The 16,574-nt window shown below is 40.8% G+C and overlaps 1 protein-coding gene across 4 annotated transcripts in view; it reads left to right on the top strand.

Moving 5' to 3' along the window:
• AGPAT3 (1-acylglycerol-3-phosphate O-acyltransferase 3) overlaps positions 1-6,433 on the top strand; it is a 70,166-nt gene extending 63,733 nt beyond the window's left edge. For all 4 annotated transcript variants that reach the window (XM_085297931.1, XM_085297930.1, XM_085297932.1 and 1 more), the window contains one exon: positions 45-6,433. In XM_085297931.1, coding sequence (XP_085154057.1) covers positions 45-133 — 89 coding nt within the window. In that variant the 3' untranslated portion in view covers positions 134-6,433. The remainder of the gene's footprint in view (positions 1-44) is intronic.
• The last annotated feature ends 10,141 nt before the right edge of the window (positions 6,434-16,574 follow it).

Genomic DNA, 16,574 nt, shown 5'->3' with positions numbered 1-16,574 from the left:
TAACGGCTTTAATATGCCTCCCATTTTTCTGTTATATTTTAAAGCTTCCTTCGGAGTTCGTAGACTGATAGGAGTAACTGAAATAGAAAAAGGCTCCAGCTATGGCAACCAAGAATTCAAGAAAAAGGAATAACTGACAGCTGCAGTTCAGCACATGTAACCAGACTGTGGTATCCAATTAACTTCAGTTAAAAAAAAAACACACAAAAACACTTAGAAACTATCTTTTTCTTAATAACTGATGACTAATATTAATGAATAAAACTTGAGCCAAGAATGAAGAAGTTGGAGGCATCAACTGAAGAGAAAGCATCGACTTTCTGCCTGTTTAAGGATTATTGTAGTCAAACTATGGGAGAAAATCTGGAGGAAAAAAGAAACTAATTTTTCTTGCTTTGGGGATGTGGGGGGGGAGGTGTAAGGGAGCATTGGACATGGCCATGTGCGTCTTCAGATGACTGAACACACTGGTTGCTGTCAAGACCACTACACTCGCTTTTACAACAGGAGCCACTGAATGTTTCCTCTTGCTAAAGCCAACGCAATGTTTGTTGTTTTCCAACGTTTTTTTAATTAATGCTCCAGGGATAAAAACAACCCTTCTTAAATTAACTGAAAAACATTCTTTGGGTTAGAGTCATTTTGGAAAGGCTGCGTTGTCATAGCTACAGGTGAAATTGTATTTGTATGTTACACTGATACCTTTTTATTTTCAGGCAACATCTTACAACTTCTATAATGCAAAGGAATGGATAGTGGAGTTTGGATGGAAGCAGTATATTACTGATCGGCACATATTGTAGAACAGAATCACTAATATTACAACGGTATAAAATTCTCATCTTATCTCCTGCCAACTGCTCAAGGCTCAGTTTAAACTCAACATACAACTTTGGTCTTGAGTGTTGTTTGCCCTGTTTCACATCATACATGTGTGTAACCTTGAATTTGTTTGGGTTTATTTTGTTTTTTGAATTACTGGTGACTGTGGGATTTGGAGTTGTGCAAAGAAGGAAATTTATTCAATTGTCCTGACATTTCCTCTTTTTATTTCTGTTCATGTGTGTCCTCACCGAAGTCCCATTCAACCAATCTCTCTAAGTAAACCAGGAGACAGCAGCAGAAACCAGCACAATAGTTTTCCAAAAGCTGTCTTTTACATGAAGTAACTCTAAAAAGAGGGGCTAGTAGGAATCAGAGTTCAAATACTGGCGTTTCTTGAGCTTTTAATGGGAGTTTTGACATTGATTCAAAGGGGGACAGGATCTTACCCTGTGTGCTCTACCAATAGGCTATGCTGCACTTTTTACATGGTTGTGCTTTAGTTTTAATGTGAAGTGTATTGCAAGATGAGCCGTACTATTAAGCACTAGAGTAAGTTTGGGATCTCTTCAGGGATTTTAAATAACTTTAGTTTTGCTTGTTGATCTTTTGGATTTTTTTCATTGAAAATTAGAATTGTGGCTGTACCTCTTTTTTTTTTTTTTCCTTCAAATGCACAGTATGAGATTTTGTAGATCGCTGCTGTATGCGTAGCTGGAGAATTATTGGCAGACAGATGGAAACTACCAACATGTTCAAGTCTGAAGGCCAAATTCTGCATTTGGCTACACACAGAAATTGGTGAAATGGGTTGCAGATATACAGCTGAGTGCAGAAGCTGACCCTCAAGGTCTGTCATTTTAACCTAGCTGCCACTAGACTATTTATCTCACTTTTGTAAAGAATCTTATCAAAGCACTGATCATCGTTTTCCTCTTTGCTCTAGTAACCAAGATAAGAGAGTAATAATTTACCTTCTTATCGTATTTACTCTTAACTGTTGGAATGTAACCTGTTCTTCCACAGGTTTTTCTTTGTTTTTAAACATTAGAAGACTAATTTCATAACTCAAAAAAAAATTTTATGTGGGGTCATTAATCACTGTTCCAACATGCACTTGATTTTTATTTGTTGTCTTTTCAACAAGAGGATTTGAAGGAGGTCCTATGTTGTCTGTCTTTTGTTAGACTCATCCACAGTGCAGCACTGTACCAGCAGCCCAGTATTAGTATGTTGTGCTTTCTACCCTCAAAAATTCTGCCCTTAGCTCAAGCTTAAATGTTGGTGGAATTTGGAATATGCTTTGGGAATTGAGGAGAACAGAATTTAGCCATGACTTTGTTTTCCTTACTGAATGTTTTTGCACTCTACTTAAACACAGATTAGATTTCTAAATGCTGATAAAGAGAACTCTCTGATTTTCTGGTTTTGTTTTGTTTTGTTTTGATCAGAGGACCAAAACCGGTGGGCTTCTTTTTTAAGTAATTCAGTAATGGATTTAATTCTTGCTTGTTAGAAAGATGTTACAAATGCTGTATTCTTGCTTTCTGAAGATGATAACAAATATATTTAAATTGTACTGGTTCAGCAAAGCGAGGCTTGCAAAGCAAGCTGACTGTTGACTATGCTTTACACTTATCTCTTATGCAGTATATTGAGGGGCATGACAAGAACTTCCCAAAATAACTCCCTTAATGTTGAGAAGAGGGGAAATGTTTAAGGGGGAAGGAAATTAGTAGCCTTTCTCTTCACGGGATTCTTTTCTCCTCTTAGTGCATGTAATTCCCTCTTAGGAATCATGGGATTAGTGCATGTACATCAAGGGGAGACTAGTCAACATTTCATATTTTCTTATCATAACTTATTAGTCATGCATTGTTTTTGAAAATATAATAAATATATCATCATTTGCTTAAATTTTGCTCTTCTAAGCAGACATATCAGTAACCATTTGGAAAACTGAAATATACAGCAGTGCACAAAACAGTATAAAAACAGCACAAATCTCTTCATTTTGAATTTTGTCTCATCAAATAAGTTTTTTTATACATATATAAATATATATACACATACACAGAGTATGTATAAATTAACATGATGGGAAATAGCTGAAGTTAATGTCACTAATGAAGATTAGCAGATGGCTTAGATTGGAAAAGTGAGCATAGATTTTATATCTTACACTATTTTCTTCTGTTTAATAGATCATAGCTTGTATATTTGACTACCAAGCCCTCTGAGAGCAATAATAAACAAAAATATATCATGTTTTTTGTCTTTACTTTCCACCATGCTGTCTGTAAGTTTTATCAAACTTAATGTTATAGGAGCATTTTCTCTCTCCACCTTTCAAAACTCTGATTTATTGCTTGATTGTTTAGATAAAATAGCATGTTCTCCAGTTATGGACTTGCAAGCTGATTTTCATGGAGCTCAGCATTGACTCAGAAGATACATGGTTTTGCAGACTAAATACGGACAAAGGCTATGCTCTGGGTCTTGGCAGCCTTATCATTGTCATGAACAACGATGTTGCTCTCAAAGCAGGGTTTGTAATTTCAAGATAGCATCATGTTGACCTACATCTGCCTTGCTAAGAACCTGGTGGGAGAGCTCTCAGACTGCTGGCTTCATGGCATCTCTGTTAGGAGGGCAGAAAAAGCTGATGCTGAAGAAGGATGCGTAATGTGTCCGGATAACTGGTATCCAGAGGTCTTGACTCAGTAGGAATTACCACTCTGTTGCTCACTGTGGGTTAAATGTGCTCTTGCGATTGACTTTGTGTTACTGAGTAAAGTATTTCTCAGGCGCAAAGAGCATGAGCAATGTTCCTTTGTTCTGCTTTAACTTATCTTGAAGGGCTCTACACTTAATTGCTGACCAATGAATATGACTACTACCTTTGTCCTAATTGCCTAGTATTCACAGAAGAAATGAATGCATCTGCCTACTCACTTCTTCTGTGTGATACCACTTGTCTCTATCTACTGATGTCTGTGTATTTGCTTGCCTGTATTTTCTGCATGTTGTTCGGTTAGGACTGCTCAGCAGGAGCTTGGAGCTTTCCAGCTCAGTGTGACCGAGGCCCACTTGTGTAGCCTGAGCTTCTGTCGTCTTGAGTTTCAGCGCTGGCCAACGGGTTTAGTAGGTCTGAAGAGACACAGTTGCATTTAAGCCTACTGATAACACAACTTTGCTGCTACAGAACAGAACTGGTATCAGGGAAGATAAGTCTTACCCAGGCCTGCTCACAGATGGTATCAATACCTGCTAGTAGGATTCTCCCTGGCATTGAAGAACCCAGTTAGAGAGGATTAGCACACAGTCTTCACTGGCAGTTGGAGTAACTCGTCAGTGGGTGGTCAGTGTGCATTTGTTAACTGCTAAAGGTAGAGTTCCTGTCTGGGACAACCCCAAAACTGTTTTCACTTCATGCACATTTTGCTTAAAGAAGTGTGGGGTTGAAGGCTTTTTTTATTTTATTTTTTTTTTAATGCTAAGTTCACACTACAGAGTGAACAGTGTTTCAGATTGAAGTGTGATAATAGTCACAGAGCTGGGCATCTTGGAGAAGTATTTACTAAGCATGTCCAAGGCCAAGACGGACAGCCTCAGCCCAAGTACATTTCACTCAAGTGCTGCAGGCCAACGCCGCTGAAAGTGAGAAATGAATTCCTAGGGTCTCTCTGAAAACTGGATGCAGCGCCGTGGCTCTCAGCGTCTCCTAGATGTCCATGCGGTGATGCCGCTTGGCATGAAGTTTCTGGTTCACAGCAGTCTGTGTTATACATTCCGGTTTGTGCCTGTTAGTGGAAGCCCATCTTCGGGGTAATGTTGAACCTGTGCTTCGACGCACTTTGTCGTGGCTGCTTGCTCCCTTACTTTGATGCAAAACGGGCTCCTGCAGAGCTGCCGGCACTGCATGAAGCTGGGATTTGAGGCAGATAACAGTCATGCCGAGTTGCAACTTGCATAGCTGAAAGGAGGAGAAACACACACAGCTCCAGCCAAATTCTTGCCCTGAAAAAAATGGAATAATTGCCAGGAACTTTGTAAACCAGAGATCGGCGTGTTTGTGGGCAGGCAGATTCCACTCTAATACGAATGTGGAACTCTCTGTGGCCGTTTACAAGGTAACTCTTGCCATATTCATGTGGTTGGGCTCAGAATTTGTCTTGAAGGGTCCATCCTCTCGTTACACAGTGCAGCTTTTACTATGGCACACTTCCCCATCTTTATCTTGAAGAATAATTTATCTGACTTTTCTCTGTAACAAGATCTTCACAGATTTCTTTTTTTTTTTGTCTGAGTTTTTTTTGTTTTTATCTATTTTGAAGGAGAATTTTGTAGAAGTCAGTGTTACAGGGTCTGTGTCGTGTTTGCTAGCCACCAGAAAATAACATGAAAATATCTCACACCTTTTGGAATTGGGAAGACACTGAATTGCCATCCATAAACTAGCATCATGTTTCTTAACGTTAGCCTCTCTAAGTTTATAGGACACTACCTGTAGTTTTTTAAAATGTTATATCCATAGTTGCAAGCTACTCTTCAATTTTAGAAACTTGGAAAAAGTTATTTTTTTCTAACTTTCGAGAGTACTTGAGTGTAGTTGATTGTCTATCTCTAAAAAGTTTTACAAACATCACTAGCAGAAGAAGCATTGTCTTTTATATATTAAAAAAAAAACCTTCTATCAGAAACTGGAATATAATACTGCATTTAACTAAATTGGTAGTATCCTTAAATGTGGGGACCACCACTACCAATTGTCAGTCTTACACAAGTTTTATTTCTCTCTCTTTTCTTTTTATTTTCACCAACATACATTAAAAAAAAAAAAAAAAAAAAAAGATTTAACTGGTAAGTTGGTATTTTAATTAGAGAAGGGAGGAAGGACGGGCAGCACAGGTTAATTAGGAATGAACTTTTGTTTCCAAGGCATGAAATGCTTATACAGACCTCATTTATTCTGTGCATCTGCATCTGTGCACCCAGACAGGCCGTACCTACCTACCTAACCTTGCTTTGGCTGCGTCAGAGCTCTAAGTCGTGACGATTGAATGGCGCTTGCCCGCGAGGCAGGACGCTCTGCAGACTGGCACGTTACTCGGTCATAACGATCACCAGCAAGTACTGTAGCTTTAACGAAGATCTTCTCTCCGAGAACACTAACCATCCTTCACCTGACCGATCGCTACAAACCCGTCATTTGGGGGGGAAGCGGAAGCACCAGATTGTCATCCTTAGCCAAATCTAATGAGTAATAAAACTGTATACAGGGTACACATTTACTGTGCATGTGTATATATTTTTGTACATTTTTACAGTTATTTCCTACACTTGCTTTTATGACGTTCAGAGAAGACGTGTCTGAATCTGGTTAAAAACTATTGCTAAAAAATAAAAAAAACACTGTCACCTACCGTAGTTTCTAAAAAAAGAACTGTGCCCCAAACAAATACGCAGATTTACAGTGCTATGCAAATATTATTTTGTAAGTTGTCTCTTAAATTTTGCTTAAGTAGTTCATGCTGTTTTTACTGAGCTTTGAGAAAATGATTAATGCGAAAGACTCATCTTGTAAAATAAAATAGCTTTGGCTGTGTGAGAGTATTGTATGTTAGAATCTTATTCATGCTTTACGTTGCTTATTTTAACTATTTGTAAGTGAATTTGTACATAATATGCTGGCATAGAATTTTTTTAAATTGTGCTTAAATGAAAAAAGACTACTGCCAACATCTGATTTTCTGCAATGTTACTTAATCAGTAGCTAATATGTAAATGGAAGTCTTGCATTCTTTTTGGTTTTGCCAGTGACAGAACTAAACACACGCTAAGGGCTATTTTCTTTTTGCTTTATTTGTTTTTATTTCCATTTGTGCTGCAGGCTGATCCATGTCTGCATGCAATAATCTAGGTGGTTCATTTTGTTGAGGCTGGGACCCAGGGAGTAAATAAAGTTAGTTCCAGTCATTGCACTGTCATTAAGAACAGTGGAGGGAGTGTGTACACTGAGCATTCATCGTAACAGTATATAATCTTTTGCGTGGCTCTTCAAAATGACCCAGACCAGGGGTTCTTTACTGGAGAATCTTCCAAAGTAAAACCAAAGCTATGTATGATCCAAGAAGGCGAGAGTCCAGCAGGGGAAGCTGATTGTACAAACAGGTCCTGCAGATTAAACTGGTTCTTGCATCTGATATCTTTCAAGTTTGTTTTTCACTGGAACATAAAGAAGGACTTCCCCATCTCTTCAGCCCTACTCCACACTGTGCACTCCCACCTGAAAGCAAGTCAAGACTCGCTGGAAGATTGCTTAAGACATTTGCACCCCTCCCCTTCTCCTAGGTTTAGCAAAAGACTGCCCAGCAGAACTAGATCTGTCCAGCTTCTATCTCAAATATATTCCTGGCCTGCTTGTGTTGACCTACTTCTGTAGGCGTAGAGCACAACTGCTGTGCACAATGGCCATGCTGCCTAAGGCAGCTTGGAAATGGAAGAAAACATCTGCTACCTAGGTGGAGGAGCAGGGAATGATATTAGGGGGTTTCTTTTAATGATCCCAGTATGTCACGGTGACTTTTATGTTAAGGGAGCTTCACACATGTCCTCATTTTTACTGAAACACAGTAGAAATTTGCATGTGGTGGTGGCCCTTTCTGGGTACGGCCCTGCCAAAATAACGTGATCCATACATATTTCATCCTTTTTCTTCCAGTACAGCATTTACTACATCAATACGCTTAGAGAAAACAGCTTGGGTGCAGTATCCTCGACACTAGATGCAATCTGGGGAGTGAAGTTCATGTTTCAGATGTGCCAGACTCCTGATGGCGGTTAAGCTGGGCAGAGGGCTTTTTTTGAAGGTGCGGGAGAGGGAGGCACTTCCTAGAGAACAGCAAGGTAATAATGCAGAGTATTTTTATAACATTTTTCCCTTCTGGCAGTCTGAGCACTTCTAAAGCTAGCAAACATTACTTTTCCTGCAAAATTCATCTCAAAATTAAGTGTTGTCTAGTTTCCAAGCTCTGCATAATCTTGACCAAACATAACAAAGGAAGTGTTGCAATATATGCCCAGATGACCCACAGAATTTATATGGGAATAGGATAAAGAGGTTTGTGTTATTTTTAATAACTTCTGCTGAGAATAAGTAGAGTTTTCCATGCCTGCCCCACCAGTCTGGGCTCTGCTCTGGGACTATAACGTATTTGTGATCAAATGGTTTCAGTGCTCAATCTTTCCATAGAATTAGTAGTTCAAAAGGTCCCATCTGTAAAGCGTTAATACACTAACAAATGGTCTGGTACAGGTAACGTTAAGTCTTTCCTCACTGATAAAGCTTCCAAAAATACAGATTAAAAATTGGAAAAAAAAAACTTATTTGCAGAGAGGTAATTTTCTGACAGCAAAATAATCCTCAGAGCACTGTGAAGAGTAAGTACTAGGTTTCTTTCCTACAGTCAGGGACACACTAAAACCACGTGGCTCAGTGATTTTTTTTCCCCAAGGCTCTGTGATAAAGGGAGTGAGTAGTGTCTGTGGGGAGTCTGCTTACAGTTCCACTGACAAGCTGTTTGTGACAACGTGCACGTAAAAGTAGCACCTTACATAGTAGCTCCATAGGATATGTTTAATATTTAAGAAAGTAACTGCAGTGAAATTCTGCGCTCAAATTTTAGTATTGGGAAAACCTCTGCTTGTGGATGAAGTTATAACAAAATGCTCCAAGGACGCTTTTTTCAAAATCAAACCTCATTTCTAAATATAAGACACTTACTTAACTAGAAACTCTAACGTGTGCGTGTATATAGTAAATGCAGAACGTACCATAGCAGTACTTTTCAGTGTTTCTCAGTCAGCTGAATGGAATTTGTATGGTGTTTGTAGTGTACCTGAAAACCTATTCCACATCGTCAAATGATTTACTTTTCAAAGCCCTTGTGATGGAATTACAATTTTTTTCTGTGCCATGTGCAGTGCTGCACAAAGGTCGCAAAGGTATTTCAGGAGTCATTCTCTGTGTGGGTACCTAGTGGTAGGTCATGGTTTGTACTTGATCACCTCTTATATGTACACCCTTATATTTCTGTAAGAAACTTTGAAATAATTAATGCATAGCAACAGATACATTTTTACAACACTGTAGCATGAGCGGAGCTATGTGAGAAACAGGAAAAGAGAATGAGGAGAATCCTGGCAAGGTTGCTTGAAAGAGCAGCAACAAGCATCCTTTTACGGACCTAGTGAATACTGCAGGTTTAACTACTGTGACACTGGTTTGCAGCGTGCCTATGGTGACTGATTTTAGCTCCATGTGTTTTTAAATTGCCCCCTCCCATTTCAAAAGCAGAGGAGCACGGATGCTATTTTCAGGTTATTTCATTGTTCCTTTGGAATTTGATTCTATAAATATACTTTACGATGATGAAGAGGGAGGCACATCTCAGCACAGTGCCTCTTGGGTAGGTGAGGCACTGAGTTTGAGTTGTATAAAGGTGATTCTACAGGCAACTACTGCATATACAATGTGTCTGGATCCAACTTGGGCAGCTTGGTCTTGTTTCTTATGCCGCCATGGTGTCCCCGGATGTGACGCTCCATGCAGCTTTCTTTTATGTCGGAGTAAGAACCTCAATAGGAATAAGTCTGTGAGAAGATGGAGACACCTCTGTCTTGGCCCTCCCCTAGAAACTGGCCAAGAAACATTAACCCTTCTGGACAGTAACCAGAACCACCTTGCTGGGTGCCCGCAGGGGGAGGCCAGCAGATGCAGACCAGCCCTCTAACCCAGGCATGGTAGGACAGCTCTAGCTGTCTGACTGGCACCTTGAGATACAGATCAAATGGTCACAAAAGAGACAAAATTTTGCAGTATTGCCAACCTATTTTTTAGTATCCGGCCTCAGATCTAGTCTGAGTGCGGTTTGCCCTTGCCTGCTTTTTATACGAAGATCCTCCCTTGTTTGCCTTGCGGAGCAGGCATTCCCACTCGGTTTGCTCAAATGCTCTCTGCAAAAGCAAAGCACGCTGTTTCCTAAGGTGCTTGCTAGAAAGCAGACTACCAAAACCGTGCCACCTTGCCATCTGTGTTAAGAGCTTTTGCACAGACACAGACACACGACTGATAGAATTGGGATACAGCGAGCAGGCTCCCAGGGGACTGATTACAGAGAACACCGGTAAAGGGCACAGTTGACTTCAATGACAGGTTGTTTTTCTTTTTTCACTATGGCTTGTGATTTGAATTGCCTTTCTTTTTCATCTTGCTGATGTAGGGCAACGTTTGCAAATGCTGAATTTAGCAGCGGCCTAGTTGCCTCATGACATCTCTCTCATTTACTTGTCCAATGAAGTAACAAGCAGCCAAGGGAATGCTCCATTTATGAGGAAAATCAGTAGAAGAGAGAAGCTAGATAGGGTTTAAGAACATGTACAAATCTCCTCCCACCTTGGCTGCAATGCAGTACAAGCTGTACAAGTATTTTCAGGAAAATGCTATTTCTTGTCTCCTTCTCATCAGTTTAAAAGCTACTATCAAAGACAGGGAAGTGCCACACACTGCCATTTTCAACCTTTTAATTCATCTCTGACCAAATTATATAGTATTTTTAGGACTGCAGGTTGGATCATTTAATTGTAGACATTACAGCATATATATTCCTGAGCGTATACATCACTATCATAGAATCAGTAAGGTTGGAAGGGACCTCTAGAGATCATCTAGTCCAACCTCCCTGCTCAGCAGGGTCACTTAGAGCATGGCAGACAGGGTTGCATCCAGGCGGGTCTTGAAGATCTCCAGAGAAGAAGACTCCACAACCTCTCTGGGCAACCTGTGCCAGTGCTCCGTCACTCTCACATTAAAGAAGTTCTTCCTCATATTCAGGTGGAACTTCCAGTTTGTGCCCATTGCCTCTTGTCCTGTCACACAGGACAACTGAAAAGAGTCCAGCACGTCCCCTCAACATGCCCTCCCCCCCCTTCAGGTACTTGTACACATTGATCAGATCCCCCCTCAGGCTTCTCTTCCCCAGGCTGAAGGGGCCCAGCTCTCGCAGCCATTCCTCATAGGGCAGCTGCTCCAGCCCTCGGATCATCCTCGTAGCCCTATGCCGGACTCTCTCCAGTAGCTCCATGTCTCTCTCGTACTGGGGAGCCCAGAACTGGACACGGTACTCGAGGTGAGGCCTCACCAGGGCTGAGTAGAGGGGCAGGATCACCTCCCTCCACCTGCTGGCAACACTCTTCCTAATGCACCCCAGGAGACCATTGGCCTTCTTGGCCACAAGGGCACGTTACTGGCTCATGGTCAAAAATCATGATCATGTGTGGTCTGAAGAGTGCCTCCTGTAGTGTCTTCTCTCTGCTTAAAGGGAAAATTTTAAGTGAAATTCACTTATGCTTCCACTAGCTCTTTACAAATTTTGGACGGGATTAGACAAGGCAGCAACCTGCAGTTTCTAGTATGTTACCCACACTTTTGTGAACCAAATGCCAAATTACCCATAAAGAGACTTCCCTGTAGAAGTGTATTCTGAATTAGGCATCTTTTTTGGTTATTGCTTAACACTACTGCAAATCATGTAAGTCTCTCCACAGAGCAAATATAGCAAGAAATGTCTCCGCTGGATTCCTGCTGGTGTCTGTTACACTTCTGAGTGCAGAGTAATGATAGTAATAATGAAAATTAAGGAAAAGCCATGGCTTTGCTGTGAGGAACTCAAAATCCCGCTTCCAGCCTGACTTCACCAAAGAACAGATGAACTGTGAAGAGAGTAGTAAGGTGGGAAATGCAGATACTCTACTTCCAGTGTACAATTATTTGGTTAATTCTTCCAAATTAATAAACCTTTCCTGTTCCTGCTTTCTAAAGGCTTGATTCTGCTGCTTTACTGTTCAGCTTAGCCTGTGGACAGTCCTGCAGGCCCAGTGGTACCCATCCTGACCAAGGCACAGCTCAGCACTGTGGTGAGCTTCCTGCAGGTCCTATTAGACTCTCAGACTCTGCTATGCTGTGCATATTGGGTCAGTCAGATACTTGGCAGTTGCTGGCCAACATCTGGAATGGTACACCCGTGAGGTATAAAGGTCAGTCTAAACTAGTGTTCCCCAAAAACCTTTATGCCTTCATGCTTCAGCCAGAGAAAAACTTACTTAGAGTAGTGTTTCGTTTAGTTTTTTTAAAAGGAAACCTAATTTCACAGTATTTTGTCAGGTATCTATAGGAGCCAAATTCTATAAATAACCTTCAAAGTCACTATTTTTCAAAATAGATTTTTTTTTCTAGACCATAAAATTTTTAAAAGCCTGGTATCATTAGATGTCAAAACATCAGATTCAAATGTTGCATTCTCACTGGTGGGAATCTTCCCTTTCCATTATTATCAAGTCTGTGTTTTTAAGTTTAGTGGGAGAAATGTCCATTAAGCCTCACTGACTGTGTGTCTCAAGTTGGTGCGGGAGAACTGCAGGATGCAGTGCAATTTATGCCGGGGCCATTCATTACTAGAAGCGAAATTGATGTGAATCCCTAGAGAAGGCCTCCTGTCAATGAAGAATTCCAGAAAGAATGGTGCTCAAGAAGAAAAAGGAGACTAGATAAAACAAATATAGAGGAAAAAAAAAGTTTCCTCACCTCACTCCCCTGTGTGCACACAGCCAGGAACAGAAATCTCCATAGAGTGATTCATTTCACTCTATGCATATTTAGGTAGGATTAATTCTGGTGATTGCCTGAGATCGGTGGGAGGTGATTCAGTCTCTTCACTGGCACCAGTGTTTCCCCCATCATGCTGGGGAAGCGTGAGCCTTTTTATAGTGATTTCCAGAACGGAGGACAAGGCTATGCCTTATTCCTTCTGGTCAATGCTCTCTGCTTTATAATCCAGGCAAGATTTATGGAGCAGAACATGGTGTCTACTACTTATTTGGCCATGAAGCATTTCCATTTAGATAGTGCCGCTTAAGATGATGAGCTTATTTGAGCTAAATCCTGCTCAGCCCATGATGGAGATTGGGGGCAGGCATAACTCTCCTGAGAGATTAGCAACCTCACGACGACCCTCATCTGCCCTCAGTCTCTGCGTAGCAAAGTGAGTTTGCAGATTGCAGGAGCGCAGTCTACCGTGCCATGGAGTGGCTCTTCTGAGGCTCCCCAGGACACCTTGTGGTTAGTACTCTCTTCACATAACCTCTTTACATGTAATGTTTGAACAAGCAAGGCTAACTCCTTTCACGCGCAAGTGGGATTTCTTTCAGCTGTAAAGCATCACTTAAAGGAATTGCACAAAAATGAGGCAAAAGGAGAATGCAGTCAGTGCTAACAGGGCAGGCAGAGCGTTCCTTACCTCTCCGTTAGGTCCTTTTCCCTGTTTTAGTGCTCTGTTCCTCCCATACACATAATCATGCAGTTCCCATCATTTAGAAAGCTTCATTTCCAATCTCAAGTATTTTAAGGGTCTATAGAATTTTTTTTTAATAAGCTGAAGGTTTTCAGTACAGTGTATTTATTGGGGCCATAATGGCATGACCTGCTTCTTAGCCAGTACAGAAGGGTGGGGGAAAGTAAGTGTTACTTGCTTTTCTGCCAGCAAGTAGATTCAGAGTGGGACTTGCTAACTGGGCATGACAAACAAGCTTGTCTAGGGAAATCCATATTTTTTATTTGATGAATTTAATGTTAACTGCTCAAAGTGCTAAGAAATGCTTATGTGAAAGAGCTTTTGAATATTCTGAAGCAGTGAGATGCAGACAAGATGCAATCAGATGCTATGTAGTGGAACTCTGGATTTTTGATGAGAGAGATTTGCTCAGACCAGGGTCAGTCCCATGTCAGACTGGAGCAAGAAATCGAACAAAACCGCTGAACTGCAGCACCCATGGTGGAAAATCTGCAAACGTGCTATTTCCTGAGACTATGTAGTCTTTTGCTGGCAACCGTACAAGAAGGCAGTTGGCCTATTTAAATTAAGTACTGCACATAATGGAACATAAATTATTCTTGTTAACTTCAGTGTGATAATATGGTTAGGAGAACAAATTGCTTTGAAGCGATAATTTTTTTTCTTTCTCTCAGAGGGCTCTCTCAGTGAAGGAACCTCTGGAGCTAGTATTAGGTCTGGGAATTTCACAGGCACTAACAGGATTAGGCACGTGACTTCCTTTTCATTTTAATAGGAGTCAAGTGTTTAATTCCCTTGGGCTCCTTTGAGATCCCAGCATGGATTCAGAAGCAGCACTCAACGTGTTGGTACACCCAAATATACCTCTCTAGTTGTCCCTAGAGAAGGATATATTTATTAAACCACCTATCAGAAAGGTGAACAGCTCTTTTTCACTTGCAAGAGGAAATCTATTCTCATTTAGAATAGCTCTTTCTCTCTCTCTCTCTCTTTTTTTTTCCCCCCAAGCTTACTCTTAGCTCATCTCCAGTTTGGTGTTCAGGGCAAGGTTCATGGTGCCCTTACAGCTTAAGCAAGCTACAGAGCACAGCTGAAAAGGACAGTAAAGGCAGCGTGTGCTTGTTTGTGGTGCTGTAGAGGACTCTGGATATAAGTAGCATCATGCTTTAGATATATTTACAGCCTTATTATCTGGGGAAGGGGGAGTTCACAGCAAAAATGAATTACAGATCTCCATGTCTTTTCTCACCAGTCAGTCATCTCTCTTCTTTCACAACTGTATCGGTAACTTTATTACTAAAAGCACCAATGCCAATAGAGCCTGACTCAGAAACCTGCGGCACAAAAAGCCCACGCTGCCTGTCTTTGGCCTCCAAACCTATGGCACTTTTGTGTCCCTCCTTGCTTAATCCTCCTTCTTCTCTGCAAAATCACCTATGCACTGAGACTAAAAATGGCAAGTTTCAATTTAGTACCTCTCTGAGGGGTACTACTATCACAGCATTTAATGTGAACATTTAATGTTCACAGCATTTTCTTTGAAAGTGAAGGCTGGTGTGATGAGAGCATCTTACCATTTAGTGGTGTTTCAAGAAAAAAAGTCTCCTCCCAGTGGGACACACTCCTACAAATGTTTGGGATACCAAAAAATATACAGCTTCTGGGCCACAACACAAACCCGACTTTACTTCATGTTTCCCATTCAGCAAGGGATTAAACCAAAAATGACCTAACTTGAGGAGAGAGAGAAACACACAGTGTTCATACTGTCTCCCTTCCAATTTTGGGAAGTTACTACCACACTTACAGGGATAAAGCCAGAAGTATGGGTTTGAGTGGCATTGCTCTCTCTAGGACAGAAAGGAGCAAAGCATGAGGAGCAGCATAGCTCTTATACGTTGCCTGCTTAGGACACTGACAAGTTAGGAGACTAGAAGGGAAGTCTGCTTACCATAGCTAAAAAGTAGCTATTTTGCACCTATTCTGCTGGGTACTGCCCTCCTCTATCAGCTAGGGAATGTTAGGGGTGGTGGTGGGGGGACATTCAGAGTCACAGGAGTAAAAGAAAAAGGCAACATCACACATACTCTTGAAATCAGAGCAATAAGCTTGTTTGTTTGCAATATTTTCAAAATTAAGTCCAAGGACATAAACATCTCTCTATCCTCTGTTTCTATTTTTACCTCTTTAGGGCCTCATTTTACTCCATGCCAACTCCCCTACAAAAACACATTCGACATCTACAAAACTAGATTCCAGTGTACATTTAAAAACTGTCCTTTCTCTGCCCAAACTTCACTCAAAGGTGCTACATTTGATCATATCTGTCAGGTAACTGTAGAACACAGTTCTGTTGATCCAGAGCAAGAAATAAAATCAGGACTTTAAGGTGAAGGCTTTTACCTGATTATTTACTTCTAGGCATATTCTGATGGCTTTTCAGGCCTCTTCTTCAGACTTCATTACTCTAGAATTACCTCCATCTTGCCACCCAGGGAGGACTTGCCTAAGGTAAGCTTGCTAATTTCTAATTAATATTGCATTTTAATTTAATAACTAATGGCTTTTGACATGTTAATTTTAAAATGAGCTTTCCCTTGATGAACTCAAAGAAGATTATTTAAATAATGGTGTAACTCAGTTTAATATTCCCTCCTTCCTTCTTCCCATTAATTTTTAATTATACCTGGGACCTGTGAGCTTTTTTCCAGACCAGTGTGGTGGATGTACAGAAATGCTATTGCCTAGAAAATCAAATTAGAAGTTTTATGGACTAGCTCATAGCAACTTCACCTTCACTCTTTAGGAGCCAGGCCCAAGCAGGAGGATAAATGAAGAACAGCAGTAACATAATTACTGTGTTACTATGTTTGTGCAAAAATATAATTAGCTAATATAGGTTTGTTTTGCAAATCTCTCCGTTAACACCTTTTCTGAAGTAACTTCTAGAGATGACGACAGATCTACTTTTATAACAGTTTGTTAGGTGAAAATGAAGAGTCATAAATATATAGTGGAGGTCCTTGCCCTGTCCTGTCTGTACAGCAGTTAGCTGCAGAAGTACAGGTGCATGGATCACAGTGTATAGCGGTTAACACAACTTCAGTAACAGCGATTTACCTCTTGAGTTGTAACATGGGTGTTCTCTGGCTGTGACAGAGGTTAAATAAAGCACTGTCTCTTTGAACCTTCGTTTCAGGTTCCTCATACCTCGCAAGGCACTCATCCCTTACTAGTGGTGATACCAAAGCTCCTGTACACAAGAGCTGAGCAAGGAAACATCCTGGGCTGGTGCCTTACCCTGCCCTGTTCCAAGGGATGGCCAGCACTCAAATTTCTTTC

This window comes from Rhea americana, unplaced genomic scaffold (assembly GCF_003343005.1).
Source record: "Rhea americana isolate MKP2758 unplaced genomic scaffold, rheAme1 scaffold_132, whole genome shotgun sequence".
Classification (NCBI taxonomy): domain Eukaryota; kingdom Metazoa; phylum Chordata; class Aves; order Rheiformes; family Rheidae; genus Rhea; species Rhea americana.
This window is presented reverse-complemented; position numbering and strand designations above follow the sequence as displayed.